Here is a 27,877-nt window from a genome sequence, read left to right as displayed (position 1 = left end):
TTTCCTTACCAACTGCCCCCTGCCAGCATCCTTAGCAGCCTCTGCGAAATGTCAGACACTGCTAGCTTTTGATCTGTGAGTTTGAACGTAAGTACTGACTTCCTGTTAATGGTAACTGATGATTTATTAGCTTTTTTGCTAACATCACCTTCCACCCACACATACTCCCCTCCTCGCCTAAAGAGAGGCTTTAAGAGAATTCTCTTGCGAGTCTTGGTTACATCAGTATTGTGCTGACTTTGTAAATATTGTTCATCACGGAACTAAAGTGTACATTTTCGTTTTCATACAACTTTTCATTTTGTCTAGAGCTAATGATTGCTTAATTTTTTCATATGCTTAGTTCTCTGTCTTTAGTGCTTTTTTAAAAAACAGTCACTCAGCAGATCTGTCAGATACCTAGCAGTGACTTTACCCAAACCCAGCAGATAATCCCGAGCCCTTCTTTCCTTTCCCCAGATGACCTCTCCTGGCTGCAGTCTCCTCCAGGCCTGCTGGCCACGTGGCTCCAGTCTCGGGACCCTCTTCACCATTGCTGAGATGTCCGATCCCCGTCTTCCTTCCTCTTGGTTTATTCTCATTTTGCCACATTGCATCTTCCAGTGGTTTCCTGATAAAGGGATTTCGTTGTTTTTGCTCTTTGCATGTTTGAAAACACCTCTACTCCTCCCTCAAACTTGTTTGAAAATTTGGCTAGGTTTAGAATTGTAGGTTGAAAATTTTTTCTTCTCAGAATTTGAGGGTAGATGGTCTTCTATTCACCATTCTCCTGCCTCCTGTGGGATGCCATCTATGCCTCTTGTGTGTGACCTGTTTGTTTCCTCTGGAGAATTTTGGAATCTCCCTTTTATCCTTGGTGTTTTACATTTCAGAGAGATGGGCCTTGGGCCAGTCTGTTCATTCATTGTGCTGGGCCCGCCTTGTGCCCTGTCAGCCTGGGAATGTACTTGCTGCTGTTTAAGGGAACGCTCGTCTTACTCCTTTGATGATTTTTCCCTTCCTTTTTTCTGTCATCTTTCTGGAACTTGGTAACTGGGTGATGGGCCGCCTAAACCTATCCTCTCATTATCTTTTCTTTCCTGTTGCCCACTTCTTTGTCTTTTTGTTTTTCCCTTTGGAAGGGGTCTTGGGTTTTTACATTACTAGTATTACCCCTTGCGTCTCCAGGAGCACTCCCTCGTTCTTCCTTTCTCGGGGCGCTGCTGTCTTCTAAGGGCCCCGCTGGATGTGCTGGCGCCCTGCACTGTGGGATGCAGATAACGTGCCCAGCGCCTGCCCCGCAGGCGGTGGTGAGGCTCCCTGGGTGGGTCCAGGCGAGTGCGTTCCTCAGGAGCACCTGGCACCTCAGCAAGCGCTAGGCCCACATTCTGACGTCATCGCTCTCCTTAGGGGTTAGCTCCCTGCGGCGGTAGTTGTCGCTTCTTTGATCTTTTGTTGGTGCACCGTCCCTCTTCCCTCCGTGTGCCTTCTTTGTTGTGATGTTTTCTCTCACAGGTCTTTCGACCCTGAGCTCTTGGTTCTTGTTTAAATGGAGCCACTGTGGAGCAGAGAGGCAGGTCTGTGAGCAGGTGGGCTTTTCAGCTGGAGGACTTTCCTGTGGTTGGTCATTTCTTTAAGGACCTCAGGTGATTGAATCTCGAGGCCTTTTCTCTCGGGCTTTGGTGTTTTGGAGAGGAACCCTTGTGGAGACGATCCACTCCTGGCAGCCAGCGTTTGGGAAACCAGAAGTGGGAGTAGCTGTGTGCTCCTGCCTGACCGGACGGGGCCTGGCTTGGGGACCCAGCAGTTCAGCAGAGCAGATAGACTTCCTGCCATCTCGGTGCCCAGCATCTGGCAGGGAGCCTGCCCCAGGCCGTGGATGCACACGTAGACGCCCCCAGCATCGTCCACAGCGCTTAGGGAAGCCCGCTCACACTGGCGGCCTGGCAGAGGACACCTTTCCCGTATCCTCCTGATGCCTTGGGGTGGGGGGCCCCTGTGCCCTGCCCCCACGCTTGACTGCAAGTCTCAGATGCTCCTCAGGGGCTGCTGGGCCTTCTCCATGGTTTTCACATCCTCCAGGCAGCCACCCTGCAGCAAAGGGCGACATCGCCGCTCTTTGTGCCATCGCGAAGGCACTGTACTCTTGCCACGCGAGGAGCCGCGGGGCACTGGGGCAGAACAAGTGGCAGAATTGAGTCACTGCACAGCCCGTGGTGCTTTTGAAATGCCCAACTGGGTGCCCTCAGTCAGGACCACATTTACGCTGTGGCATCAATAATACCCATCAAATTCATGCTGGTGATTTAAATTTTATTGGTTGTGCAATTTTAGTATTTAGTTTGTCTGTTTATTTTGATTTTAGAGCTCTTCTAAATTCTGCAGAGGCTATTTCTAATTTTAGGTTCGTACTTACTTACGTAGCCTAATGAAAATAATTTCTCACCACTGGCAGTCATGCAGTTTTTCTTAAAAGATTCACTCCGTTTTAATGAAGTTTGAAAATCGCTGACAGGGACTTCCTGGTGACACCGTAATTAAGAATCCTCCTGCCAATGCAGGGGACATGGGTTTGAGCCCTGGTCCAGGAAGATCCCACATGCCGCGGAGCAGCTAAGCCCGTGCGCCACAACTACTGAGCCTGCGCTCTAGAGCCCACGAGCCACAACTAAAGCCTACGTGCCTGGAGCCCGTGCTCTGCAAGAAGAGAAACCACCGCAATGAGAAGCCCGCGCAACGGAGTAGCCCCTGCTCGCCACAGCTGGAGAAAGCCCGCGTGCAGCAACGAAGACCTAACGCAGCCATAAATGAATGAATGAATGAGTGAAAGAAAATCAGTGACAGAGCTAGAATACCATTAATTATATTGTGCACCCCCTGGGTATAAATGACATAAAGTTTTAGTTCCTTTTAGTCCAATACAGAATATTTTAGTTTCATTTAAGCAAATTAGGGTATTTCCGATAATTTAATTTAAAAAGTGACACTTCTAACAAGAAGCCTAATCCTTTCCCCAAGGCTTACTGAAGATTTAAGGGGAAAAAAAAAAAAAGAATCCCAGGCGGTAGAATTCGGTGTGCTCTTAAATGTCAATAAACCATACCAATGCAGTAAGAACTTATTTTGCAGGAAGGATATCGTATATTAACAAATAAATGTATTGCAGACCTTTAAGAATTGCAGTATATTATGACCACTTTTCGGAAGCATTCTTCAAGTAGTTTCAACTTTGCGGTCAATTTCTCATTAGTAGGTAGGTCGTTTATAACAGCTATTTACTGCTATTTGTGTGTAAACACTTAACGACCTCGATGATGCTGGGGCCCTGGCACCCCAGAGAGGTCATTTTCAGTTGCTGGTAGGAAGGATATGCCCTTTGAGCTGGGGCCCCGGCAGCGGGGACGGGGCGGTAGTGGTCCATCCCTTCCTCGGAGCAGCCAGAGAGGAGATTTTCTGCGGCAGCTAAGGTGAAGCGTCCAGTTGTAGTCAGAAAACAAGCTCACAGCAGCCCCTTGGGAGACCAGGCCCGTACCTTTGTCTGATTTTTAGTGCTCAGCAAATCTGAACTATGGAGAAAGTGGTTTTCCCCTAAAGCCCAGCCTGGGATATTCTTTCTGATTCAGTAGTCTGTGTCATAAATCCAGATCCGTTTCCTCTACCTGAAGTATTAACCTTAGGACACCTGAGACTTTTCTAGGCTTGACTTCGTTTTTGTACCTTGTGGCCTTTACCCCTTGTGAGCTGGTGTCCGGATCTTGGTGTTGATGGTGTAGAAATCTCGGTGTCTGACCAGCAGTGTCTCACTAGGTAACGATGTCCTCGTTATCAATGGCAGTGACTTTACCCAGACAGTAAGCTGGGTACTGTCTGTAAGGTTATTTTGTGCAGAAGCCAACCAGTCACCGTGTTAATGTAATGTAAGAATCAGGTTTATTTTTAAAGGTAATTCAGGCATGCATTATAAAGTTAGGCAGCAGTCTTCTAGAGCCAACTTTTATCTGTTTTTGTTTTTTCTCAAAATTAATTTCCTAAATTTCTACCCTACATCTTATATCAAGACAGCCCAGTCTAGATAAATGCTGGTGTGCCAGGGACCAGGCATTGGATCAGTGACCCATAAATCCACATGGGCTCTGGGCGCCAGAACCAAGAAGGGGCTGCTTGGTAATTACAAGTTTCCCACGAAAGTGTTGCTTTATCCTTGGAGGAAATTTTGTGTGTGTACCTTTCTTTTGATCCTTTTTATTGATGTTTTTAATATTTATTACAACCCCTTTCAGAATCATAAACTGGTAAATTGCTTCTGTTGTCTGACAGCTGATGTCATCTCGACTGTGGAGTTTAGTCACTCTGGAGACCTTCTTGCAACAGGAGACAAGGGCGGCAGAGTGGTTATTTTCCAGCGGGAACAAGAGGTCAGTAATGTACAATCCACGAACCAAGTGGGATCATCCAGCACTTCTCACATCACTTGTAAGGAAGGGAGCACAGTTATTTTCCCAGTGTCTAATTTCATTTGATTCCACTATATCACATTCACCATTTAGCATCTTCTTTCAGAAATTATCTCGGGGCGAACGAGAAGACCTGTGTTTCCACTCACGGACGTACAGTCCCCAAGTCCCAGTTAAGCCCCCAGTGCCCTCATCTGTAGGGCGGGCGGAGAGTCCTTTCCCCGCCCCAAGTTGTCACAGGTGGCGGCCGGACCAAGTGAAGGGTGTAGGCTGCTGGGGTTCTGGATCTGTCTGCTCTCATCCCGGAGGAAATGAAACCCCTTCACCGGCCATGGAGGTGCTGGCCTCCAGCCCCGGGGTCTGCTGGCCGGTGCAGGCACTCTGAGTGCCCGCAGCACTGGCCGCACCCTCGAGGGCTGGGGCCTCAGAACGCGGGCCTTGGAGGAGCCACAGATGGGCCTCACTCACGAACACTGGCTATTAGGTCCTTCCTGTCTGGGGGAAAAGGGGAGAGGAGCGCTACTTTGTCAGTTACACGTAAGAGGAGAATGGGAGCTGTCGCCAGGCCTTGCCAGCCCCTGTCGTCTCTCGTTTCTGGCGAGCAGGCCTCGCCAAGTGCCCAGTAAGGCAGGATGAGGCTCTGCTGTGCGGGTGCCCCAGGCGGGAGCCTCAGCACAGCCAGGCCCGGGGGTTCCGTGACAGAGCTCCCCTCCTGCCTGCTTCCTAGCTGGTAGGCGTGCAGTTGCTTTTCATCTCCAAATTCTGCCCTCTAACTTCTTGTGGTAAAACAACTCTGGTGTCAAGGTGGGTGGGCCCTTGCTCCCTTCCTTGTGGCGGGGAGTGCCAGCCCTGCACTGCAGAGGGGCACTTGGTGGCGTCTGTAGGGGGCAAGCCCTGGGCCCACAACATCTCCTGGTTAAAATATACCTGTTACAGCTCCAATGTTGATTAAAAATTTTTTAATTGTATTTTTTCTGGTTTGGGATGGTGAGAATTCTTTTGTGAATATCATATATATTATCATGAATCTTTCTAAATCTTCACAATTTGATAAGTTTATAATTACATATAATCTTGGAGGTGGATCATCACAGTGCTACTTACAAAGAACTTTTCAACAAATAAAAGTCGGTGGCGGTGTTTGAATAATACTTTTAGCAGAAGGATTATTTAACAGATTACTTAGCCATAGCTATCTTAACTTTAAGAGTTCACGTTTAGCTCCGTAAAGTCTGCCATTTGAATGATGTCCTTATAGAAAATGAAGTTTTTTCTTGTTTTGGGGGGTCATTGTTTAAACCTAGAAATATGCTAGCTTCAAATACGAAAGATTATAAAACTCAAGCATCTTGCTATAAAATGTGTTAAGTATTGTAGTTTTGAGAAGTGATCATATTGTGTTCATTGAAGATGTATTAAGTCAATGTTGCTACAGTTTTGTACAGTAGCAGGTCCCTAAAATTGTTTAAATTTGATAAGCCCGACCAACTGTAACTTCATAAATCCTGGGCAACTTTTTTCCCCATCTTTTTCTTCGTATTTTGGTTAATATAAAAAGAGGTTTTGTATCCCATCTGCCTTTCAGATATTTTAGTGGTTGCTGTATAATCCTCATTGTGGACTTGAGTGTTTCCAGTGTGGGTAAGACTCTGTCTTCATCCATCATCAAAGAGACAGTTGATGATATTGCAGCACCACTGGGATGAGGCTGCTGCCTGTTAAACTGCAGCAGCTCTCGATTAGAAACTGCAGTAAGCTTTCAGAGGTGTCAAAATATGTGTTTTAGCATCAGTGAAGCGTAGAGGTTCCTGGAGGATAGAGCAGCACCCTGCTTGGCTGGGGAAGGTGCAGGACGTTCAGTCAGGAGGGAGCCATCGGAAACTATGGCAACGTGATTTTCGAACTTTTTTTCCATGTTAGTGGTGGAGCCCTCTGTCCAAGGGACTCTAGCGTGTCAATCTGGGGCGAGCAGAGTCTGTGGACGTGGCTCCGCGGCTCCCACCCCTCTGCAGAATGCCGTCCCTCTGCATGGTCCGTCCAGTAACATCAGAACTGTAACTGGGATCAGCATGTTCCCAGACAAAGCGAGCCCCGCCTCCTCGTCGTCCCCATGCTCCCCGCAGCTGGACCAGCAGTCTCGGCAGCTCTCGCCCCACTCTCCTGCTGAGAGTCCAGTCGCTGTGCCCTGCCAGCCTTCCTCAGAGTCCCTCCCTCTCCCTGGACAGGCCCTCAGGCGCTGATGCGAGGTCTCCAGTGGAGGACAAGACCGGGGGATTAGCAGGGGCCTTGGGTTTCAGGAGTTGAGGGCAGAGATCAGGGCAGTTAGTGGCAGCGTTAGAGGCAGGGCGCTGTTCCCGGAGAGAGTGGCCTGGGAAGGACGGGCAGCGCTGTGATGGGACTCGTGTCTGAAGCATGGGACTAACCGATTCCACAGATTTTCCCTTTTAAATATTTCAGTCACGGTTTGTTCACTTGAGAGTTAGAAGTACCCGTTGGTGTATTAGGCTTTTTCATAGAGAGCGTGAGGGCCACGAAGCAGGAGAGTAGTGTGAATAGCATAAGCCTGTAGTCCAGCACACCCGTGGGACACGGGGTAGGGATTTCCACGGTCCTGCTGAGGATCGCTTGATCGCAAGGGGCGCGCAGTACTTACTTACCAGGGCAGCGCGGTAGAGAGATGGAGGGAGTTTGGGGGGATTTTTCTCATAATACATGATCTTGCTTCAGAAACGTAAAGGGGTATCTATCTAGACGTGAAGGTTATTTGTTTAGTTCAATTTACTTGACACACACACTAATGTGTTAAAAATGTAAGATTTTAGATACTGGTTATAGAACAAGAATTAAAATACTGGTCTCCTTGAGTTTTAATTATGAAATATTTACTATTTCATAGAAAATGTCATTTTGGACATGCAGAAGATTTCAGGGATTAATATAAATATACTTATGAACCCACCACTCGGGCTTTTATTCCTTTAGAAAAGGAAACGCTGGGCGTGTAGGTGAAGCACACGCTGTGCCCCTCCCCCATTCTGTCTTTCCATGTTACTTCCACATCCTATTTTATTATCCCTCTGCCTCCCCCGAGTTGGCCGTAGCTTGTTCTTTTGTTTTTACTGCAACGTGTAGAATTGTCGTGTGCGTTGACGTTTTTCATAAGAGGATCTTCCTGTGGGTGTGTTTGCACAGCTTGCTTCTCTTACACGTGCTGCAGGATTTGCCCTCCGTGGCTCCTTTGCCGTAACTGCTCGTTTGTGACTCTGCCGATTGGCAGTCCCCTTCCCTGGCGGCGCAGCTGTGTGCTGCTGGCTGTCCCAGGTGACGGGGAAGTGTGCGTCCCCGTGGCTCAGCCCTGGAGGGCTTGGGCCGGCCCAGCTGACTCTCCACGGGGCCAGATGGCAACCGCTGCCGCCTCTGTGGGCCCTTCAGCCTCTCTCAGAGCTGCCCCGGTAGCGGTAGCGCAGAGGCGGCCAGAGCCAGTGTACTGGCAGGGAAGCTCGACTCCACACCCTGCCCTAGAGCAGATGCCCGGAAGTGCAAGAGGAAGCTGCGGAGTCAGCTCTCTTATTTGTTTCTTCCAAGTAAAGTAATTCTGAGCGTCATCTGTTTGACATTTTTTTGACCCAGGATTTTTATTAACTTTTAAAAATGTGTGTGGTCATTTGATATTCAAATTGGGAGAACTGAAGTTTCTCTGCACTGTGCTTTGTTCATTAAAATGGCTTCATGTTTCCTTGCAGAATAAAAGCCGCCCTCATTCCAGGGGGGAATATAACGTTTACAGTACCTTTCAAAGTCACGAACCAGAGTTTGACTATTTGAAGAGTCTAGAAATTGAAGAAAAAATTAATAAGATTAGGTGGCTACCACAACAGGGCGCTGCTCGTTTTCTGCTCTCTACAAATGGTAAGAGCTTTTCTCCTTATGCGGCCCTTTGAGTTAAGGCTGGGTTTTTAATTTTCTGTGTGTAGATTCTTTTTGATTTTAGCCCTTCTGGAGGTTATCTCTGCTTTAAACTTTGGGGGAGGGTAAAGCAGGAAGAAAACTCAGGTTGAAAACTCAAAGTACGCAAACACACACACACTCGCGGTATTACATTTCTCAACTCTGCAGACGTTTCTACATCTTTACTTATTGTAGGAAACAAAATGTTCATATACAACTGGAAGTACTAATGTTCAAATACTCCTAGCTTCTAAACCAGCATAGAACCACAGACTTTTCTTGTATGATACTCAACTAATAGTGGTGCATGATATGTGGTTTTTCTTTTAATATGGAGAATGAGGTTTTTATTTTCAGATAAAACTATTAAATTATGGAAAATAAGTGAACGGGATAAAAGAGCAGAAGGCTATAACTTAAAAGATGAAGATGGACGACTTCGAGATCCACTTAGAATCACAGCACTACGGGTATACGTCACATTTTCTTTCAACTAGCCGATACTTGTCATAAATTAATCAGTAATGATGCTTAAGTCAGCTGTTTAGAAAATACTGTTAAATAGAAATACTGTGGGATCTGTCTTCTTGATCTTGAAAGTTATTTGTAATCATTTTTATGTATACTTGTTAAAATGGGAGTCCTTGTATTCTCACGAAAACAAAAAAGTCACACATCTTCAGAAAATATACTACTACTAAAGAAAAGACTCTGGTTTAATTCCATAACAAATCTTTCTAAATACATCCACTGCCTTTCACTCTGAAGGTTCAGAGTAGCACATTGGTGGGGTTGGAGCAGATGGAACTCGGCACACTTCCCTGGAGGAAGCAGCGTGGGTTGCAGATTGAGAGATGACCTGTGGACCAGCAGGATGGCCTTCACTGGATTTCCTCTGAGTTAGCTAAGGCAGATTCTGACCAGAATTCTTTGCCCATCAATCCATGAGCAGCATTACTTCTTCTTTTTCTTTTTTTTAAATAAATTCTTCACTCCCTCTTTGGTGCCCCTAGGTACAGTATGAAATGACTGTGTTTTATCAATTCTAATACCTCGATTTTTTTCACATTTTAACATCTATGAAATTGAGTACAACTTAAAATCTAGTGTCCTGGGGTGGTGCCTTTAATTAAATGGAGTATGAGAAGGAGATTAAACAAGCTTGAATCCTGCCCAGATGCGCCCTGGTTAAGACCCCAGGGTGCTGCCGATGGGCCGGGCCACAGCGGAGACCAGCGGTGACTTAGAGGCGCTCCCCGAACCGACCGCCTGGTTCATTAGAAAGCTGTTGGCCAGTTGGTTGGTTTTTCAGAGAGGTTTAAAACCTTTGTGGAAGTGCGATCTATCAGGTGAAGACCTAGTGGGTGGACACATTGTATTGGTAGCTGAGGAGCTACAGAGGAGGGCACGGAATTGCAGGAAGCTCCCCATCCCACGCCCCACAGGGCCCCGGCCAGGGTGCGTGTGGTGGGTTTCGGTCTCTTTCCCCGTGCTCTGCTGGCCGCGCGCACGCAGGTGCTGGGGCAGCAGGCGTGCAGCACGGAGTCGCAGCCCAGCGTGCAGGGGTGCTCCCGACAGGAGCACAGTGGGTGTAACAGGTAAGCACTGCCAAGGAGAAGGGCGGGGTGGGAACTTGTAGGTCAGCGGTATTGCCCTGTTTCCAGGGAGTTGAGGCCAAGAAAGCTGTGTAATTTGCTCAAATCTAAACCCTACTTTGAACCAAGATGTTCTGATCCAAATGGTGGTTTCTCTGTGCCATGCTGCTGCTTTCCCACCGTGAATTAGTGACAGTTTGTAGGCAAATCACTGTTGGTGACAGTAACACTAGTTTTACAGTTACCACCATGTAAACTGCTCCTTGGAAACTAAGTGCGCTGGAAGGATGAGGCCTGGGGTGCCCTGTGGGTGCACCTGAATCCCCTGTCTCGGCCGCCTCTCCCCTGCACCCGGCCCGGCACGCTCCCCCTCTCCAGGGAGCCCCCTGCCTCCCAGCCAGGCCTGCTTCTCCACCGTGATGCTCACATCCGTCCCAGCTGTGGGAAGTCTGTAAGGGCTTCTGAGGCCCAGTCTTCACTCTGGTCAAGGCTGCTGTTCTGCAATTAGCCTAACCAAGCTGGTCTCGTCCGTGGCCATGGCGAAGCATGCGACAGGTGTGAGGTCGTCACAGTTGCAGGGTGGGCTGCGGCGGGGGAGGGATCGCAGGCCAGGCCACTCTGTATGTGGATTTACCTTTGTGAGTTCATGGACTCCTTTGAACTTTAAGAGGAAAACAAAATTTTGAAAGGGGAACAGAAATTTTGTTCTCCTCTTAAATTATTTGGGTGCCAGAAAGGGGCTCCTTCTGTTACCCATATTACAGTTGTTTCGCGTTTTGATTAATTAGAGACTTGTTAGAGGGCATGACAGGTCTGTCCTGTCCCTTGTGGAACCAACAGCTCCTGCACAAGAGGAGGGAAGCGTGTGCTCAGCACTTGGCTGGTTTAAAATGAGGGGAGTATTTTTATACATGTTTCCCCAAGTTCATTTTTACAGCATTTTGGCTGGAGAAAATTCAATTAAGAGATTCTCTCCTACCCTTTCTACGTACACTCCTTGGGTTTTTAATTTAAAAAATAGCACACTTTAGTTTTCTATTTTGATTTTAAAGCTTCCGTTTTCCTCCCCACTAGATGTCAGTGATGCTGGGCCTTTTTCCTTTTTTTCGCACGTGTGACACCGCCACCCACGACTGTGCCTTTGGCTTTGGCCACTCTTGTGCCGGCTCCTCTCTCGTCCTTGGCCCGGCTGACCTCTCCTCCCTTTCCCTTTCTGTGTGGACGTCCCCTTCCCTGGGAGCCTTCCTGGCCACAGCACTCATCACAGTCGGGGTTTCTGTGCCTTTTTTAAGAAACGTGTTATTGAAGTATAACGTACGTACCCAGCATGCCTCTGCCATCTAAGTGAGCAGCTCCGCTGCCGTCTGCGGGCTGGATGTACCGCGTCGCGGGCACCAGGTCAGGAGAGGCATGCTCCCCCCGCCCAGTCCCTGCACCCCACCCGCCCAGCCCTGTTGAGGGCGCGGGGGGCGTGGGGGGACGAGGAGATGCGCCTGCTCTCACTCTGGAGGCCGCGGCTGCGAGGCCAGAGGAGGAAGGGGGGCTCAACTCAGGCCCCACATCAGGCATCAGTGTCAGGGGCCATCTGCTTACCGAGCAGCCAGAAGCTATTGCTTATTGGGGGTATTGTCTGTACCTGCTGTTACTTAACTGTGCGCACACATTTGTTCCTTTTTGTTACCTACTGTAAGTGTTCTGATTTTCTGCTGCTGGGATCTTTGTTTTGAATTCCTATTTCCTTCCATTTTTAGGTCCCAATATTGAAGCCCATGGACCTCATGGTAGAAGCAAGTCCACGACGAGTTTTTGCAAATGCTCACACATATCATATAAATTCCATTTCAGTAAATAGTGATCATGAAACGTATCTTTCTGCAGATGACCTGAGAATTAATCTATGGCATTTAGAAATCACAGACAGAAGTTTTAGTATCCTTCGTCAGGTGGATATCGCAGCATTTTTATAGGATCGTTCTTGGATAGGTCCTCTCATCTTCATTACACCCCTTTGTCTCAGAGTCTGTCCTTTGTCATTTTTTTCTCCTGTCAGAAGCTCACATTTTCTCTCAGTGATTTGTGAGGACTCTAATTCATGAAGGGTTCATTTATGCAGTTGTATCTTTCATGGTTTTCTTAAAGATTTTGTCCCACCGTCATGCTTCAAATGCCCTTCATTGCAACTGAGATCACACAGCACAGAAACAGGCACGTGCTTTCTGCTATCTGTTAGCACTTTTATATATATACATATATATATAATTTTTTTTGGTTTTTTTTTTTTTTTTTTTTTTTTTGCTGCGTTGGGTCTCCGTTGCTGCACAGGGGCTTTCTCTAGTTGGGGCAAGCGGGGGCTACTCTTCGTTGCGGTGCGGTGCCTTCTCGTTGCGGAGCACGGGCTCAAGGCACGCGGGCTTCGGTAGCTGTGCCTCGTGGGCTCTGGAGCGCAGACTCAGTAGTCATGGCGCACGGGCTTAGTTGCACCACGGCGTGTGGGATCTTCCTGGACCAGGGCTCAAACCTGTGGGACGTCCCCTGCGTTGACAGGCGGATTCTTAACCACTGCGCCACCAGGGCAGCCCCTATCTGTTAGCACTTTAAAAACACCTTGGATCCACTCACAGGGGCCAGTTAGTTGGTGCCCTCGTGGCTCCTCCCCTCCCACTTCACTTTCAGCCCAGCTTTGCTCTTTGGCGAGCTCTCGCATGAGCTGGGGTGCCGTTCTCCCATCTCTGGGCGTGGCTCCTTCCCCAGCTGGCCAGTGTCCTCACAGGCCTTTGCTGACCGGCCCTCCAGAGCCTGTTGGCCACTCTTCTCCGGCACCCGGCCCTGCGTGCCTCGTGTGCTTCCCCGGACTCCAGGCGGTCAGCGGGCTCAGCCTGGTCCCCGCTCTGCACGGTGGCCTGGAGACAGCCACGACGGCGTGCTGGGCACTGCAGGGCTCCAGTCCCTCCAGGGTCCCTGCCCACGGTGTGTGGTGTCTGGAGACTTGAGCTGTAGTGTCACCGAGTTTTTTAGCTTCCTTAGTTGTCATCTGTTCCTGCTATCCTATCTTGGCCCAAAGCCAAATTGTACACTTCCTTGTTTCTCCAGTTGAGTGAGTTCTGTATCTGGCAACCTAGCATGTGACGTCGTTCTGGCTACTTAGAGCAAGCTCTTGGTGTCAGATACTTAGCAAAGCAGAATCTTGTGGAACCTGGCAGTGCTCGTGTGTCTGTGTCATTTTGTGGATGCTACTATGGGACTTCTGTGCAGATGGGCACTTGCTTGCTTCCTTATCTTTTAACGTGTGTTATGTTGCTCTGAAAGTCCCTTCCTAGAATGCTAGCAGTAGCAGCGAGATGAAAGCAGCCCTCGTATCTGCGTGGCCGTGGCCCCTGTCAGGCACGTTACTGGAGTCTGATTAGGGTATTAACGTAGATCCTCTTACTGGTGTGCTCGTCCGGCATACAGTACGTGTAATCGCCTCCTCCACACCTAATCTCTTAAACCTCGTCACGTGGGTTATCTCATGCCTGCGAGCGCCCTGCCTTAACTGTGCGCTTCAGACATCGTGGACATCAAGCCTGCCAACATGGAAGAGCTGACGGAGGTGATCACAGCGGCCGAGTTCCACCCGCACCAGTGTAACGTGCTCGTCTACAGCAGCAGCAAGGGGACCATCAGACTGTGCGACATGCGCTCCTCCGCCCTGTGCGACCGCCACTCCAAGTGTAAGTGCCGGGCGTGTACATAAACGTCCCGTCTAGAGCCCGTGTTGTCTGGGCGCTGAGCCGCCCCCGAAGACTTAGAGGCGCTCGTTGTTACGCATGTGCCTGCGCGAGCATAGGCCGGCCTTGGTCCTCGCAGCGCTGCTGGCGGGGAGCGGAGCGCGAGGCCCTGCTTTTGTGGCGCCGCGGTGGAGCCCGCAGGTCACTCCTGCCAGCACTTCCATGCAGCGTCCGCCTCCCTGGGTGGGCCCAGTGAGAGCCCCTTGTCGCCTCCACCTCTGTGCACTAGGACCTCTGCTGAGGCTGGAGACGCAGTCCACCTGTGACCTTTCTCGGCTCTCGGAATGGGCTCTGTTCCCACAGAGCTTCGCTGAACTTGAAGGCAGTTCCCTGAGGTGAAAGTCTAGTCTTTAATCCACTGAGTCTTGAAGTCCTTCTAGGTGAGGAGAGCTTTGGTTTTGTTTTTATTTTTAGCCGTAACCAACAGGCCCTACTTTGTAGAAAACCAGAAGTCTGTGTGTCACAAGACATACAGAGTGTGTCCTGAGAACTTTGCCAACACGTTCCCAAGTACTGAGCAGTGACGCCATCCCAGCCTGGAGCGCCATGGGTTTTCGTGTTCTGGACACTTGGTCCTGCAGCTAAGTCAGTGTATCGGTCAGTCTGTCCAGAGTGTCTCCTGTCGTAAAGTGGGGCAGCTCCAACAGAGCCTGATGGGAAGTGTCCTTGATGACTGGCTCTTAGGAGCCTTTTTGCCTCATTCTGTCTCTTTTTGAGGCTAAAGTATAGGGGGAGGGGGGGAGGGGGGTTTTCTTGCAGATTTATTTTTTTGGTTTTTGGGGTTTGTGGTTTTCTTTTTGTGTGTGTGCTTTTTTTTTTTTTTTTGGCCACACTGCGTGGTATGTGGGATCTTCCCCAGTCTGGGATCGAACCCGTGCCCCTTGCAGTGGAAGCACAGAGTCTTAACCACTGGCCTGCCAGGGAAGTCCACTATAGTGTGTTTTTTTGTTTTTTGGAGTTTTTTAAATAAATTTATTTATTTTAATTATTTATTTTTGGCTGTGTTGGGTCGTCTTTGCTGCTTGCAGGCCTTCTTTAGTTGCGGCGAGCAGGGGCCACTCTCCGTTGTGTGTGCAGGCCTCTCACGGCGGTGGCTTCTCCTGTTGCGGAGCACGGGCTCTAGGCCCGCGGACTTCAGTCGTTGCAGCACGTGGGCTCTAGAGCACAGGCTCAGCAGTTGTGGCGCACAGGCCTAGTTGCTCTGCGGCATGTGGGATCTTCCTGGACCAGGGCTCAAACCCATGTCCCCTGCATTGGCAGGCGGATTCTCAACCACTGCACCACCAGGGAAGCCCCTATAGTGTGTTTTAAAAGAACTTTGTACTTCAGTAGAATTGCTGCAATGAAAAATGAGTCTTTTCTAATGTCTGGCCTATGTTTTCAAGAGAACACTCGTGAGTAACAATTTTAGATTCCAAGAGTAGTTTTATTTGTCAGCAAAGTTACTTATTTGAGTAAATGCTCAGAGTATTGCCACCAGCTTGCTTATAATCAACTTCAGATGCAGACTCAACAAACATAGGTTCCTACATTAAAAAAAGAAAATCAGGGCTTCCCTGGTGGCGCAGTGGTTGAGAGTCCGCCTGCCGATGCAGGGGACGCGGGTTCGTGCCCCGGTCCGGGAAGATCCCACGTGCCGCGGAGCGGCTGGGCCCGTGAGCCATGGCCGCTGAGCCTGCGCGTCCAGAGCCTGTGCTCCGCAACGGGAGAGGCCACAACAGTGAGAGGCCCGCGTACCGCAATAAAAGAGAAAAAAACAAAAACAAAAAAAGAAAATCACAAGCCACTGCAAATGAAAGGAAGTACAGAAATCCTCACCCAAAGTTCACCAAGCCACAGGCTCGACAGTGCACTGGGGACTCTGGGGTCTGGCGCATGGGCAGGGGGCGAGTGAGGGGGCACTCGAGTTACTGCTGAGAAAGCAGAAGTGCCAGGGAAAGAAAGGTCTGCCATGGACGCCTGTAGAATCTTTGTGAAACTAGTAGTTCGGTTTTGTTAGCGGAAGTCTTGACTGTTGAATAGTGAAGGAAAACCCCTTTCCTGACAGGCTTTGGCAGATGGGACTGTTCCGGTGTTAAAATCTGACCCAGGCGTTCGCGGCTAAGGGCCGGGCCCTGCAGCGCACTCGCAGGCTCGTTGCCCCAGGGCGCTCGGGGCACCGTGTCGGCGTCTGCGGTAGCGCCCTTTGTGTCTTTCTGTGCCAGGGACAGGATGGGACGGGGTTTGCTGGGGACTGGCATTCGAGGATCTGCAGGGAAGCGTCAGGTTGATGCAGAGGCCTCAGCAGGATGCACTCAGAGGGCCCGAGCAGCGTTCTGGGTTGCAAGCCCGGGCCTGGGTGAGCCTGGGGCCTGCGCTTCAGGAAGATGGGAGGCCGCAGCGGTGCCGGGGGAGGGCCCGAGTCTCGCTTGGACTTTAAAATGATTTGTTCTCTGGTTTTTAAACAGAAGCTGAAAACATTGTATTTTCCAGTTTTTGAAGAGCCGGAAGACCCCAGCAGTAGGTCCTTCTTCTCAGAAATAATCTCTTCTGTGTCCGACGTGAAATTCAGCCACAGCGGTCGGTACATGATGACCCGAGACTACCTGTCGGTGAAGGTGTGGGACCTCAACATGGAGAGCCGGCCTGTCGAGACCCACCAGGTGAGGCCGCGGCATGGACCCTGCCACGTCTTGCACGCAACCGTCCCTCTGACCTTCCTGTACTTTCATTAAGGTCCACGAGTACCTTCGAAGCAAGCTGTGTTCCCTGTACGAAAATGACTGCATCTTTGACAAGTTTGAGTGCTGCTGGAACGGCTCCGACAGGTGAGACCTGCGTCGTGACCAGGCCCGAAGCACGCTGATGTCCTCAGAGGCGGGCCGGGCTGCCAGGAGGAGTCCCGATGGGCTTGGTTTTCCAGGCCATCTGTGAGGTGGCCCTAGCAAGGTGGGAAACATGGGATGTCTGGACACACTTCTCACCTTGCTTATGATTCCACCTTGTATTTAAACAGCAAGCATAGTACAAGGTTCATGTTGGCTGTTTTTAAAACGCTTAGTGGATGATAATTTCTTTTTTTGTTGTTATTTCCAAGATGAGTGAAAGGAAGGCGGTGGGGAGGTTAGTTACTGTAGCGTGTGTGGGATGGCCACGTTCCAGTTTGCCTTTGGGGACAAGTGGAGGACGAGACCTCAGAGTCGCTGCTGTGCTTGGACAGAGTGGGGGTGGCTGGTGTGACTCCGCGGTCTACCTCGTGATGAGGCGGTTTGAGGCCTCCGCCACCTTTTTGTGCGTGTCTCAGAGGTGACAGCAGTACTAGTGCTGCCGAGAGGTCTGTTTCATATTCTACGAAATGTCGCACCTCACGTGATGGAAGGAGATGAGCTTGCATCGTCTGTGATGGATTCTGTGCCGTGTGCTGCTTGTCAAGGGTGTCAGTGAGCAGAGGACCTCGCCACTTTCAGAGACGGACTGACGGACATTCTGAGAAACCCTTTGGCACAAACACCTAGAAACATCAGATGTCACACTACAAATCTCTTTGTGGGTATAGTTGAGCCCACAACCAGTAAGGCCAGGAGTGAAGAGGAAGCAGGAACTAGGAGGGAGCCCTCGCTGGCCTCAGGGCACCAGCTGGAACCAGGAACCTGCAGCCCAGGAGGGTACAAGAGCTGTGGCCCTGGACCCACACAGGGTTGGCAGTTGAAACTGGGACCCTCGGGGTTATGGAAAAGGCATCCATCTACGTTCAGATGCATCCCAAGGGAAATGTATCTGTCTGAGACCTTGGATTGGAGTGGATGAAGTCCCCTGACCTTTGTGACCATGAGCCTCCCTCCCCGCCAGGGACGTGTGTTTGTATTTGTACTGACCTGGAGAAGCTCACTGAGGGTAAGTCCCAGCAGACAGGCAGCCCCGGGCATCCGCACTGTTCACAGGCTGACGTGCCACCTGTTAGTGTCTCCTGCTGCAGACACAGGGCCCCTGGGTCAGAGGAGAGGACCTCACTCCTCACAGCACAGCAGAGCAGCACGAGCTTGGTCACAGTGCCTTGGGGGGGTGACACAGGGGGCCCGGGCAGAGGCCGCTCACGGAGCGGGGTTGGCCTCACACCAGCACACACCCAGCTTGGGGGTCAAGCTGAGAGTGGTAAACAAGGCTGCAGCCCTGAGATGTGGCCCAGGTACAGAGCGCTGAAGAAACGCATTCTTGGCAAACGCACTGAAAACACGTAGGGGTGCCTGGCACCCGTGGCGGATTTGTCTTTCCCAGTGCTCCAGGGCTCAGGATTTCCCCAGATTAAAATCACTTAAACAGGAGCTCACAGGTGAAAAGCACCGAACACATGAAGGAAAGCCAGTGTGAGCAAGCCAGCAGAAACAGCCACAGAACTGTGACCTCTGAGAAATCAGGTACTGAGATCATATGCCACAGAATATAAGATGAGAATGTGGAAATACTCACAGGTGAAAGGACGGAACCGGAACCTGAACATGGAACCACAAGGCCATTGAAAACCACCCAGGACATCTGGAAAAGCATCATGCAGGACTTCTAGAAATGAAAACTGTAGTCGTTGAAAAATCACTGTGTGAATTTAGCAGACCCCGTGAAGCTGAAAAGATCTTGAATTAGTGAACTGAAGATGAGAAATATTTTAAGAAGAAAGATCAGGAGAGATTATCCAGGATGCAGCTCAGAGAGCCAAAGAGACAGAAAAAACATGGAAGGTTGGAAAACACGGAGGGTCAGATAAGGTCCAACGTAGCCTAAGTGGAGAGAAGTGTCCAAATTGGAGGATTGTGGAGAAGTAGCAGTTAAAGTGTTAATGGCCAGGAATTTTCTATAACTGATGCAAGACTGAATGAATACACAGATTCAAGAAGCACAGAAATCCACATCCAGATCATAATGAAGTTACAGGGCACCAAAAACAAAGAAAAGATCTTAAAAGCAGCCAGGGGAGAAAAGACCCATTGCCTTCGGAGAAAGGGTGTTCAGACCGCGAGCAGACCTCTCGGCCCGGCAGTGGAAGCCGGAAGGCGCTCTGATGCGGTGTGTCGTGATCCCTTCTGACTCGCTTCCTGAAATTGTGTCCAGAGATAAATGATCATGCAGGAATGTGCCTTAAACAAGGCCCCAAACCCAGACAAAGAGATCCAACTACATTGACTTTAAGCTTCTTTATATCATAATAAAACAATGGAAATAAAACCCACAAAAGCACGTAAAATTAACAAAGAGATGAATATCCAGAATACGTGAAGAATCGTAAGTCAGTGAGAAAGTCCTAACTGCTCATGAATGGGAATTAACAGAAACGGGGGGAATGAATAACAACACATCCTCATTAGTAATCAGCAGATCAAAGCAACAGGGACGTCCCTTCACATCCATCAAAGTGACGGAAATGTTGGGGTGGAGGTGGAGGCCAGGGGGCATGACCACTGCCACTGCCCTTCTTCTGAGGCTCCCTGGCAGTGGCCGGGTGGGCTGGGAACCTCTCGAATATACAGACAAGAAAACACGTTCCAAGACGTGCCCTGGAGGCAGCTGAGCCATGTCGGGGTTCCTCCCTGGGCGGGCGGACGGACGAGGAATCATCCTCTGTTCATGGTGTGGACCAGACACAGTGAAAGCCAGGGTTACAGCTGCGCAGACCTGTACACGATCACACAAGTGACTCATCTGATGTCTAGAGCATGCAAGACGGTTTTGTTTTTAAGACCGTGTAACTGTTCAAAGGATAACCATGTATAGGAATGTTCCCTGCACGGTTCTTTATGCTTTGTGGTAGATCTGAGATATTGCAAAATACGTTTAAATTACCATCCCCGGCACATCCTGAAGCTTTCTGGTGGCGCCTGCCTGTTCCCTCACTCCTGCCAACATGCCCTGCCTTCCTGCCTGGAAGCTTGTGTGGAGTTGGGGGCGGGGGCAGAGCCAGGTTTTTGCCACCATCCCAGTCACTCCGCCTGGGACGGCGCTGCCCAGAAGTTAAGTTTTGCCCCACTTCATCGTGCTCCAGGTTTGTAGCAAACACAGACATCACCATTAAGTTGCAAGTCCACTTACTCCTGTGTTTGGCGGTGTTCCCGCCTAGGCAGCACCTGGCCAGGTGCTGGGGAAGGCTCTCATTCCCGCCGTGTGGAGCAGCGGGCCGGGGGGACATCCACGCCCATGCAGGTGCCGTCAGGACTGCTGAATAACAGTAATAATCGTAATGGACGGCGTGAAGGTTGGTCCGCTTTCATTTCTGTCGCGCACCAGCACCTCTAATCAACATTGATGATAAAATACTCCTTCCCGAAAAAATTCTTTCATTGGTCTCTGTTCGGAATAATCACTGCAGTTAAGTTTTTATATATATATATATATATATATATATATATTTTTTTTTTTTTTTTTTTTTTTTTGGCTGTGTTGGGTCTTTGTTGCTGTGCGCAGGCTTTCTAGTTGCAGCGAGCAGGGGCTACTCTTCCTTGCGGTGCACGGGCTTCTCGTTGCGGTGGCTTCTGTTGTTGCAGAGCACGGGCTCTAGGCACGCGGGCTTCAGTAGTTGTGGCGCACGGGCTCTGAGGTGCAGGCTTGCGGGCTCTAGAGCGGTGCACGGGCTTAGTTGCTCCACGGCATGTGGGATCTTCCTGGACCAGGGCTCGAACCCGTGTCCCCTGCCTTGGCAGGTGGACTCCCAACCACTGCGCCACCAGGGAAGTCCCTGCGGTTAAGTTTAATAACACAAATGTAAGCTTCAGATCAGCACATTTGTTGCTTATCCTTTTGTGAACATCGTGTTCTGTGTGGAAATTAATGTGGGCAGGTGCCAGTTGCTGGCAGCCCTCCTGGGCCCCACTGCACGGCCCTGCTGCGTCCACCGCCACACGGGCCCCTCCGTCCCTGAGGTGTGTGCACTCCAGGCTTCAACAGTACAGGTGAGATAAGCCAGGAGAGCTTATCTTTTTTTGTGGTGCGAGGATTTAGATGAGGATTTGCACAGTCGGGGTCAGCCCTGCGCTGTGTGAATGAGGCAGCATGCGCCTCACGGGGCCTCAGGATCCGCCCCTGATGATGCGGGGATGGCCCGGGAGCCCAGGGTGCCCAGGAGGAGGCCGCAGGGCAGTCTGGTCTTACCGCGCCCGACGGGCCCGCTGAGGCAGGGGCTGGACGCACGTGGAAGCATTTGCCGGCAACGAGCCACTCTCCTCTTAGCTGTGTAGAGAGACCCGAAGTTTTCACCAGTGTGACAGAAGCGCGTCACGGTGCTGTGTGCTTCAGTGGAGACGCGGAAAGGCGTCAGAACCAGCCCGGAAGGGAAAAGACCACGGGCGCTGCTGCAGCATCTGGAGCGTCGGGAAAGAAGGCCCCGGCTGTCTTGCACGCTGACCCCGTGTCTGAGGCCCCTCCTAACTATTTATATACCTGTTCCTTCACGAGAAAAACGCTTTTAAGATTAAAATGAACTTTAAAACCTTGTCTGGTCAGTCGTGAGCAAAGATGGTAACAGATCTCACGAATGTCTCTCGAGCACGTGTGGAGCCCTGCCGAATCGGGGCAAAGTGCAGGAGGTCAGACCGTTACCCGAGCCTGGGGCAGTGACTGTGTTGGGGTTTTTACCTTGTTTGAAAACACGTTAATGTAATTAAAAGTGTAAATCCATTACTTTTTTCCGTTGTATTTATTTTTACTGATAGGATTACGTATACGAAGTTTAGGAAGAAATTCTCACTGCATCTCTCTCCTGACCATTATGATTTTTCATTTTTTATTTGTAAAAATGACCCTGCTGTGTAGAATTGGGGGTAGGAGAGGTAAGCAGCTCTATCCATGCGTCCAGGGCCGGGCCGGGCTGGGGGTTGGAGGTGGTCACTTAGAAGTCTTCCTGTCCTTGTTTTGAGCAGTGCAATCATGACTGGGTCCTACAACAACTTCTTCAGAATGTTCGATAGGACTACATGGAGGGATGTTACGCTGGAAGCTTCCAGGGAGAACAGCAAGCCTCGCGCCAGCTTGAAGCCTCGCAGAGTGTGTGCAGGTGGGAAGAGAAAGAAGGACGAGGTGAGCGTGGACAGCCTGGACTTCAGCAAGAAGATTCTGCACACAGCCTGGCACCCAGTGGAGAACATCATTGCCGTGGCTGCCACCAATAACCTGTACATATTCCAGGACAAGGCCAACTAAGGAGGCAGCGGGACCTGCGTCTCGTGCAGAATCGCGCCTGCTCGTTTGGTGCCAGAGGACAGGCGACATCCTCTCTGTGAAGAGCAGGGACGCCCTCCTGCCTCCGCCCAGACTGCACGGGCTGGCCGCGCGGGTGCCCGCGGGCTTCTGCTTCAGCAAGGTGAGCCCTGGGTGTCGCTGCCCAGGTGAGAAGCCCGCTCGAAGCAGAGTGATGGACAGGACTCAGAAGAGGCCATTGCTAAAATAAACATATTTATTGAAGTCTGAGCCTTCCTTCCAATTTATAGACCAAAAGTTAACATCCAAGAGGAAAGCTGTCAGATTCAGTGTCTGCTCCTGTCGAGCTCTCCTCCTCCTCTGCTGTCATCCTGGGGCCTCCACGTGCGTGGCTGCTGCCCGCCTTCCCTCGGCCTCTCTCAGCCCAGGCGGGGCCTCGGCCGGCGCGGAGATTCGGCCGAGCGGGCTCAGGCCGCTTTACTCCCATCGCGCCTCTGGTGTAACCGCCTAATAAAAGCAACACACTCTAAAAAGTGTTTTTAAGTCCAAAATCAGTATCGTCTTTTTATTTGATTTAATTGCATATAATGAAATTATGCAGAATTCAACTTTAAAAATCTTTTGTCCTTCGTTAACAGAATGGTGGAACGTGTGCAGTACTTCAAACTCTGAACGTATGTATCCACAAACTTCCATAACTTTTTTGTTTCTGTAGAAATGGTGACACATCTGACACACCAGGTAAGGTCTGGAAAGAGCCTTAACCGCAGCTGCCGCTGAGAAAGAAAATCCCAAGGAGTAGTAACAGAATCGCTGCTGAAAAAGTAACACGTGGTTTAAAGTATGCCTCAGATTCACTGCAGTTGAACACTTAGGTGCTTTTTAAACCTTTGTAACAGTACTTCGTGGGAAGAGGGTAACAGGCTTCTAAAAACTGCTGGAATTATATGCATGACGAATTTCACTGCATTTCAAGCCAGCAAAAATTAAACAATTTTAATTATTATGTAATGCCACCAGTACCTTGGTGGTTTACTTTAAAAGTAGGTTGATATCGGAAATCAAGATTTCCCAAGACAAAAAAATACAGAGGTAACAACACTAAGTGATTTGCGCTTGCTGCCGTGAAATTTCACACAGGAGCCCGAGACCCAGTCCTCCAGGGGACGGGACAGCTGGGGCTCACGTGCTGCTCTTGAAATTAAGGTGTATTTTGGTTACTGGTGATATGGAGATGCAAGAACAAATGTCTTGTCAACTCATTCCCCTGAATTAATGTTAACAGGATGCCACGTTAGCTCACATTACGTCGGAAATAGAGAATCAACAAGTCCATTTATTTTAATTTAAAGGTAATTCTATTACTGCGTATTGGTTGACGCAGTTCACAAACCTGAGATGTGGAACAGAGTTGTCTAAGTGTCAGTCAACCCTGGCCCTTAAGGTAAAGCAGTTCTAGTAAGATGGGGTTGTATTTACTTGTTCAACTATTTTGACCAAAAAGTTTAATAAATTTCAGATGTTTTACCAGATTTTTTTACGACGTTTTTCCATCTTTGAGACGTATTTCCTACCAAACAGGAAACCAGCCTTCTGCCTCTCAGACGGCCCCGGGCAGAAGGCGCATGCGTGGTGGCTGCCACCGGCCGGGCGGGGGTCCCTGTGTCTGTGGGTTCTTCTCCCCCGAGTCAGGCACACGCTTCTCAGAGATGCTCTTGAGCAACGTGTAATTTAAGAGGTGTCTAGCAATTTCTTCCGTGTTCTTTTCCGTTAGACACTTCTGATTCCATTTAAGCCTTTTTCCCCTCCTGATGAGGTGAAAATCCTGTGGGTTTCAGACTTGACGTTTATTTCTTTTATATTCCTTGTTTAAAAAATATCTGTTGTTTTTCTTGTTCTTACAAAGCTTACGCCTTTTCTCCCGTTGAAAGCTAGAGAAAGCTAGAGAAATTCTGTCTGTTCCTGAAAGGTAATCCTGTGAGTTTTCATCGTTCCTTAGAATTCTGTGCTCCTGCTTGTCCTGAAGCTTTAACGCTGTCTTGGTTGATGGCCTGGGTTGGACGCTTTACTCGTGTGTGCATTTAGACGTGCACTTTTTAAAGAACAGTGGCGGTTCTAGAAGCCAGTACAGGACAGGACTCAGAGTCTGATTTTAAACCGTCCCCCAGTCGTGGGTGTTCGCAGGACGAGCAGCCAACTCCCTCCCCCGTGGAGCTGAGTAGCCGTGGCCTCACAGCTGGGAGCCGGCCCAGACTGTCCCCTGGTCAGCGCGGTGGGGTCCAGGCCCCGCGGGCCGAGCCCAGGGCTCTGGTGCTGCGTGGCCGTCTGAGGAGGAACTGTCTGCACGCTTTTGTCGAAGGGGGTCCAGGATTGGCGCTGAGGCTTTTTCTTCTGAGCGTGTCCGTTGCCCGCGGGCAGAGGCGGGTGCGCAGACCGAGCCGGGGCGGGCAGGGCCGCGCCCCTCATGGGGAGGACGGCGCTCCGCGCGCCAAGTCCCGGTCTGAGACCCGGTGCTGCCCCGGGGTCATGATGGGGCGGCGGGGGACAGTCCTCCCATCAGGAACTGCCCCCTGGGTGCTGTGCCGGGAGAAGCTTCCACAGGTGCTGGGGGGGACCAGAGAGGGAGGGAGGGGATGCCACACGGGGCCCACCCCGCCAGGGCTTCTCCACGGGGGTGTGGTTAGGGCGGGGACAGCGGGGGGTCGGGTGGGGCCTGACCGGTGCGTCCCACGGGGCTGGTGACAGCCCTCCTGTACCGGGCTCCCCAGAACCAACCCAGCGGTGCTCGCCGGACGGACACGCCACAGCGTGGCGTCACCGGGGTCCGTGTCCCACCCGAGCCCTTGGTGGAGAGCTGGTGAGCCAGGGGTTGGAGCGCCACCGTGATCTCTTAGGAACCGTGGCGGCCCTGACATCACGCGGAAGGGGGAATTGGAGACCTCAGGCGCTCTGCTCAGCTGTCGCCCCTCTCGACCGGCAGCCCCTCCCTTCACGCCACCAGCTGAGTCCCGCGAGGGGCAGAGTCACGGCGGCGGGACGGGGGATGGGGAACGGGCAGCTGAGATCACAGGAGTCCCGGCTGGGGGGTTGGGGGGTCCTGAAGCATCCAAGGTGACAGCCGCAGCCCAGCCTGACCCCCGCCTCTGCGCCCCCCCAGGACCCGCAGAGCCCGTCCCGGGAAGGCTTCCCTCAGCTGCCCCACATCTGAAGAGTGAGGCCTGGGGCTGGGGCCCACAATCTCCTGCGACCCTGTCAGTGCCCGGTGAGTGACTGAGAGGACTTGCTGGTCCCATTTCCCTGCTCACCCTCCGGACGGTGATGCCAGCAACCGGAACCTTGGGTGAGTCTGCATCCTGAGCACATCTACAGGGTCCCTGGCCCCCCAGGCAGGACACGGGACCTTGGCCGAAGCCAGGGCTCCAGGCGGGCCCCCGGCTCCTGTGGTGCTGGTTGTGGAGGCCCATCCTCACCAGGCTGCTCTGTGGGGTTTACTGTGTGTCCTGAGGTGATTCACTTGTTTGCCCCAGAGTTTATTAGTAGTAAATTATCTTTGTACATCTTGGGACATCTTTAAAAGCTGTGTGTTCCAGGGACTTCCCTGGTGGCACAGTGGTTAAGAATCCACCTGCCAATGCAGGGGTCATGGGTTCGAGCCCTGGTCCGGGAAGATCCCGCATGCCGCGGAGCAACTAAGTCCGTGCACCACAGCTACTGAGCCTGCGCTCTAGAGCCCACGAGCCACAACTACTGAGTCCGTGTACCACAACTGCTGAGCCTGCTAGAGCCCGTGAGCACAGCTACTGAGCCCGCGCGCCACAACTACTGAAGCCCGCGCACCTAGAGCCCATGCTCTGCAACAAGAAGCCACCGCAATGAGAAGCCCGCGCACTGCAACGAAGAGGAGCCCCTGCTCGCCGCAACTAGAGAAAGCCCATGCGCAGCAACAAGGACCCAACACAGCCAAAAATAAAATAATTTAAAAAAAAAAAAGATGTGTGTTCCGTAAGGATGGGAAGCTAATTTGTTATTCCAAGAACTAACTTTCAGGGAAAATTTGTTTTCTAAAATCTAATTATCTGAATGCAGTGTAAATCTGCAGTTCTTATGAGAAATGTCGTTGGGTTGTTTCTGGTTTTCTGTTTTGAGGTGTAACTGACACAACTATATGAGTTTAAGGTGTACAACATAATGATTCAGTATTTGTATATGTTGTGAAGTGACCACCACCGTGAGTCTAGGTAACTTCTGTCACCACACAGGACGTCTTTTTCTTGTGATGAGAACGTTCAAGGTCTCTCCTAGCAACTTTCCAACATGTGACAGTTACTAACCCTAGTCACCGTGCTGTGCGTCTCCAGGACTGACTTCGGAACTGGAAGTTTGTACCTTTTTACCTCCCTTCTCTCTCTCTCTCTCCCCCTCTCCCTCCCCCCCCACACAAACACACATAAGCACACACATAAATACACATACTTACACACACACACACTCACACCTGCCTCTGGCAAACACCAATCTCTAGCTACAAGATTGGCTTTGTTTTTCTAGATTCCACACGTAAGTGAGATCATATGGCATTTGTCTTGGACTCACAGCATGATACTCTCAGGTCCATCCACACTGTCTGAAATGGCAAGGCTCCATTCTTTTTATTGCTGAGCGATGCTCTGTTGTATATGTACCACGTCTTCTTTATCCACACACCCACCAATGGACACCTGGGTTGTTTCCATATCCTGCCGGTTGTAAATAGTGCTGCTATGAACATCGGTGTGCATGTATCTTTTCAAAGTAGTGTTTTCATTCGTCGGATAAATACCCAGAAGTGAAATTGCTGGATCACATGCCAGTTCAACTTTTAATTTTTTGAGGAACCTCCATCCTCTTTTCCATAGTGGCTGCACCAATTTACATTCCCACCAACGGTGCGTGAGCGTTCTCTTTTCTCCATATCCTTGCCAATACTATTATTTCTTTTCTTTTTGATAAATGTTTTTTCTTACTTTAAGTATTAAACTGGTAACACCTGTACAAATTTCAGAACTCTTTAAAAGGACGATAGCGAAGTGTTGCCCCTTCCGCTGAGCCTGGTGGTATTGATAACTCGTTAGTCTTGTCTTGGGCCACACTTTTTCTTACTCAAACACGAACATGACATATTCCCCTCCCCCCGTTTTTGCACACAAGGTAGCGACCTGTCTACACCTGCATTTCGCTCTGTCCACCGCACGGTGGTCCTGGCCATCTCCCCCCCGTTGGGAGGAAACATCCAGTACCACGAGGATGCAGGAGCCAGACTGGGGGGGCATTCCCTGCCGGTCCAGGGATGCTATCTGAGTAAAAAGATATTGTTTATTTATCTTACTTTTGTAACATTTTATTTGGAAATAATTTTAAATCAGTTGCAAAAATGGTAGAGTTCCTGCCTGCCCTTCACCCATCACCCAGGTGTAATTAACACCACGTAAAGCGGGTGAAGTCACCCCACAGTACTTGTAGCTCATCCACAAACCTTCGTGTTTGTTTTCCCAGTTGTCTTTTTCTCGCCCGGGATCCACGATGCATTTCATTGCCGCATCTTGGAATTTTTTTTTTTGGCTGTGTTGGGTCTTCGTTGCTGCGCGCGGGTTTCTCATTGCGGTGCCTTCTCTTGTTGCGGAGCGTGGGCTCTAGGAGCACGGGCTTCAGTAGTTGTGGCGCACGGGCTTAGTTGTTCCGCGGCATGTGGGATCTTCCCGGACCAGGGCTCGAACCCGTGTCCCCTGCAGTGGCAGGTGGATTCTGACCCACTGCGCCACCAGGGGAGCCCACTCCGTATCTTTCAATCTCTAACAGATCCTCATTTCCTCATGACCTGGACCTCAGACAGTTATTTTGTAGAACCTCCCCCAATTTGGGATGGCTTGATATTTTCTCATGACTAACCTACAGTTATACATCTCGTCAAGAACACAGAGATGTTGGGGTCAGATCCACG

General features: G+C 50.5%; 1 protein-coding gene across 4 annotated transcripts in view; it reads left to right on the top strand.

Annotated features, from left to right (window-relative positions):
• The window catches only part of PPP2R2D (protein phosphatase 2 regulatory subunit Bdelta), a 46,807-nt gene extending 22,265 nt beyond the window's left edge, over window positions 1-24,542 (top strand). Inside the window, exons 3-11 of one of the 4 annotated variants that reach the window (XR_013824344.1) lie at window positions 4,297-4,394; window positions 8,177-8,342; window positions 8,739-8,851; window positions 11,728-11,905; window positions 13,522-13,686; window positions 16,216-16,385; window positions 16,459-16,550; window positions 21,624-22,063; window positions 22,539-24,542. Coding sequence is in view for 3 of the 4 variants with exons in the window: in XM_079900614.1 (XP_079756740.1) it covers window positions 4,297-4,394; window positions 8,177-8,342; window positions 8,739-8,851; window positions 11,728-11,905; window positions 13,522-13,686; window positions 16,216-16,385; window positions 16,459-16,550; window positions 21,624-21,903 (1,262 nt within the window). In the remaining variant the exon portion in view is untranslated. Of the gene's footprint in view, window positions 1-4,296; window positions 4,395-8,176; window positions 8,343-8,738; window positions 8,852-11,727; window positions 11,906-13,521; window positions 13,687-16,215; window positions 16,386-16,458; window positions 16,551-21,623; window positions 22,461-22,538 lie in introns of those variants that run through there. The other 3 variants (XM_079900615.1, XM_079900616.1, XM_079900614.1) reach the window with 3 other exon arrangements.
• Window positions 24,543-27,877: the final 3,335 nt, after the last annotated feature.

Source organism: Stenella coeruleoalba (assembly GCF_951394435.1).
Source record: "Stenella coeruleoalba genome assembly, chromosome: 16".
Lineage (NCBI taxonomy): Eukaryota > Metazoa > Chordata > Mammalia > Artiodactyla > Delphinidae > Stenella > Stenella coeruleoalba.
Note: the sequence above shows the minus strand (reverse complement) of the source record. Positions and strands in the feature narration are given on the sequence as shown.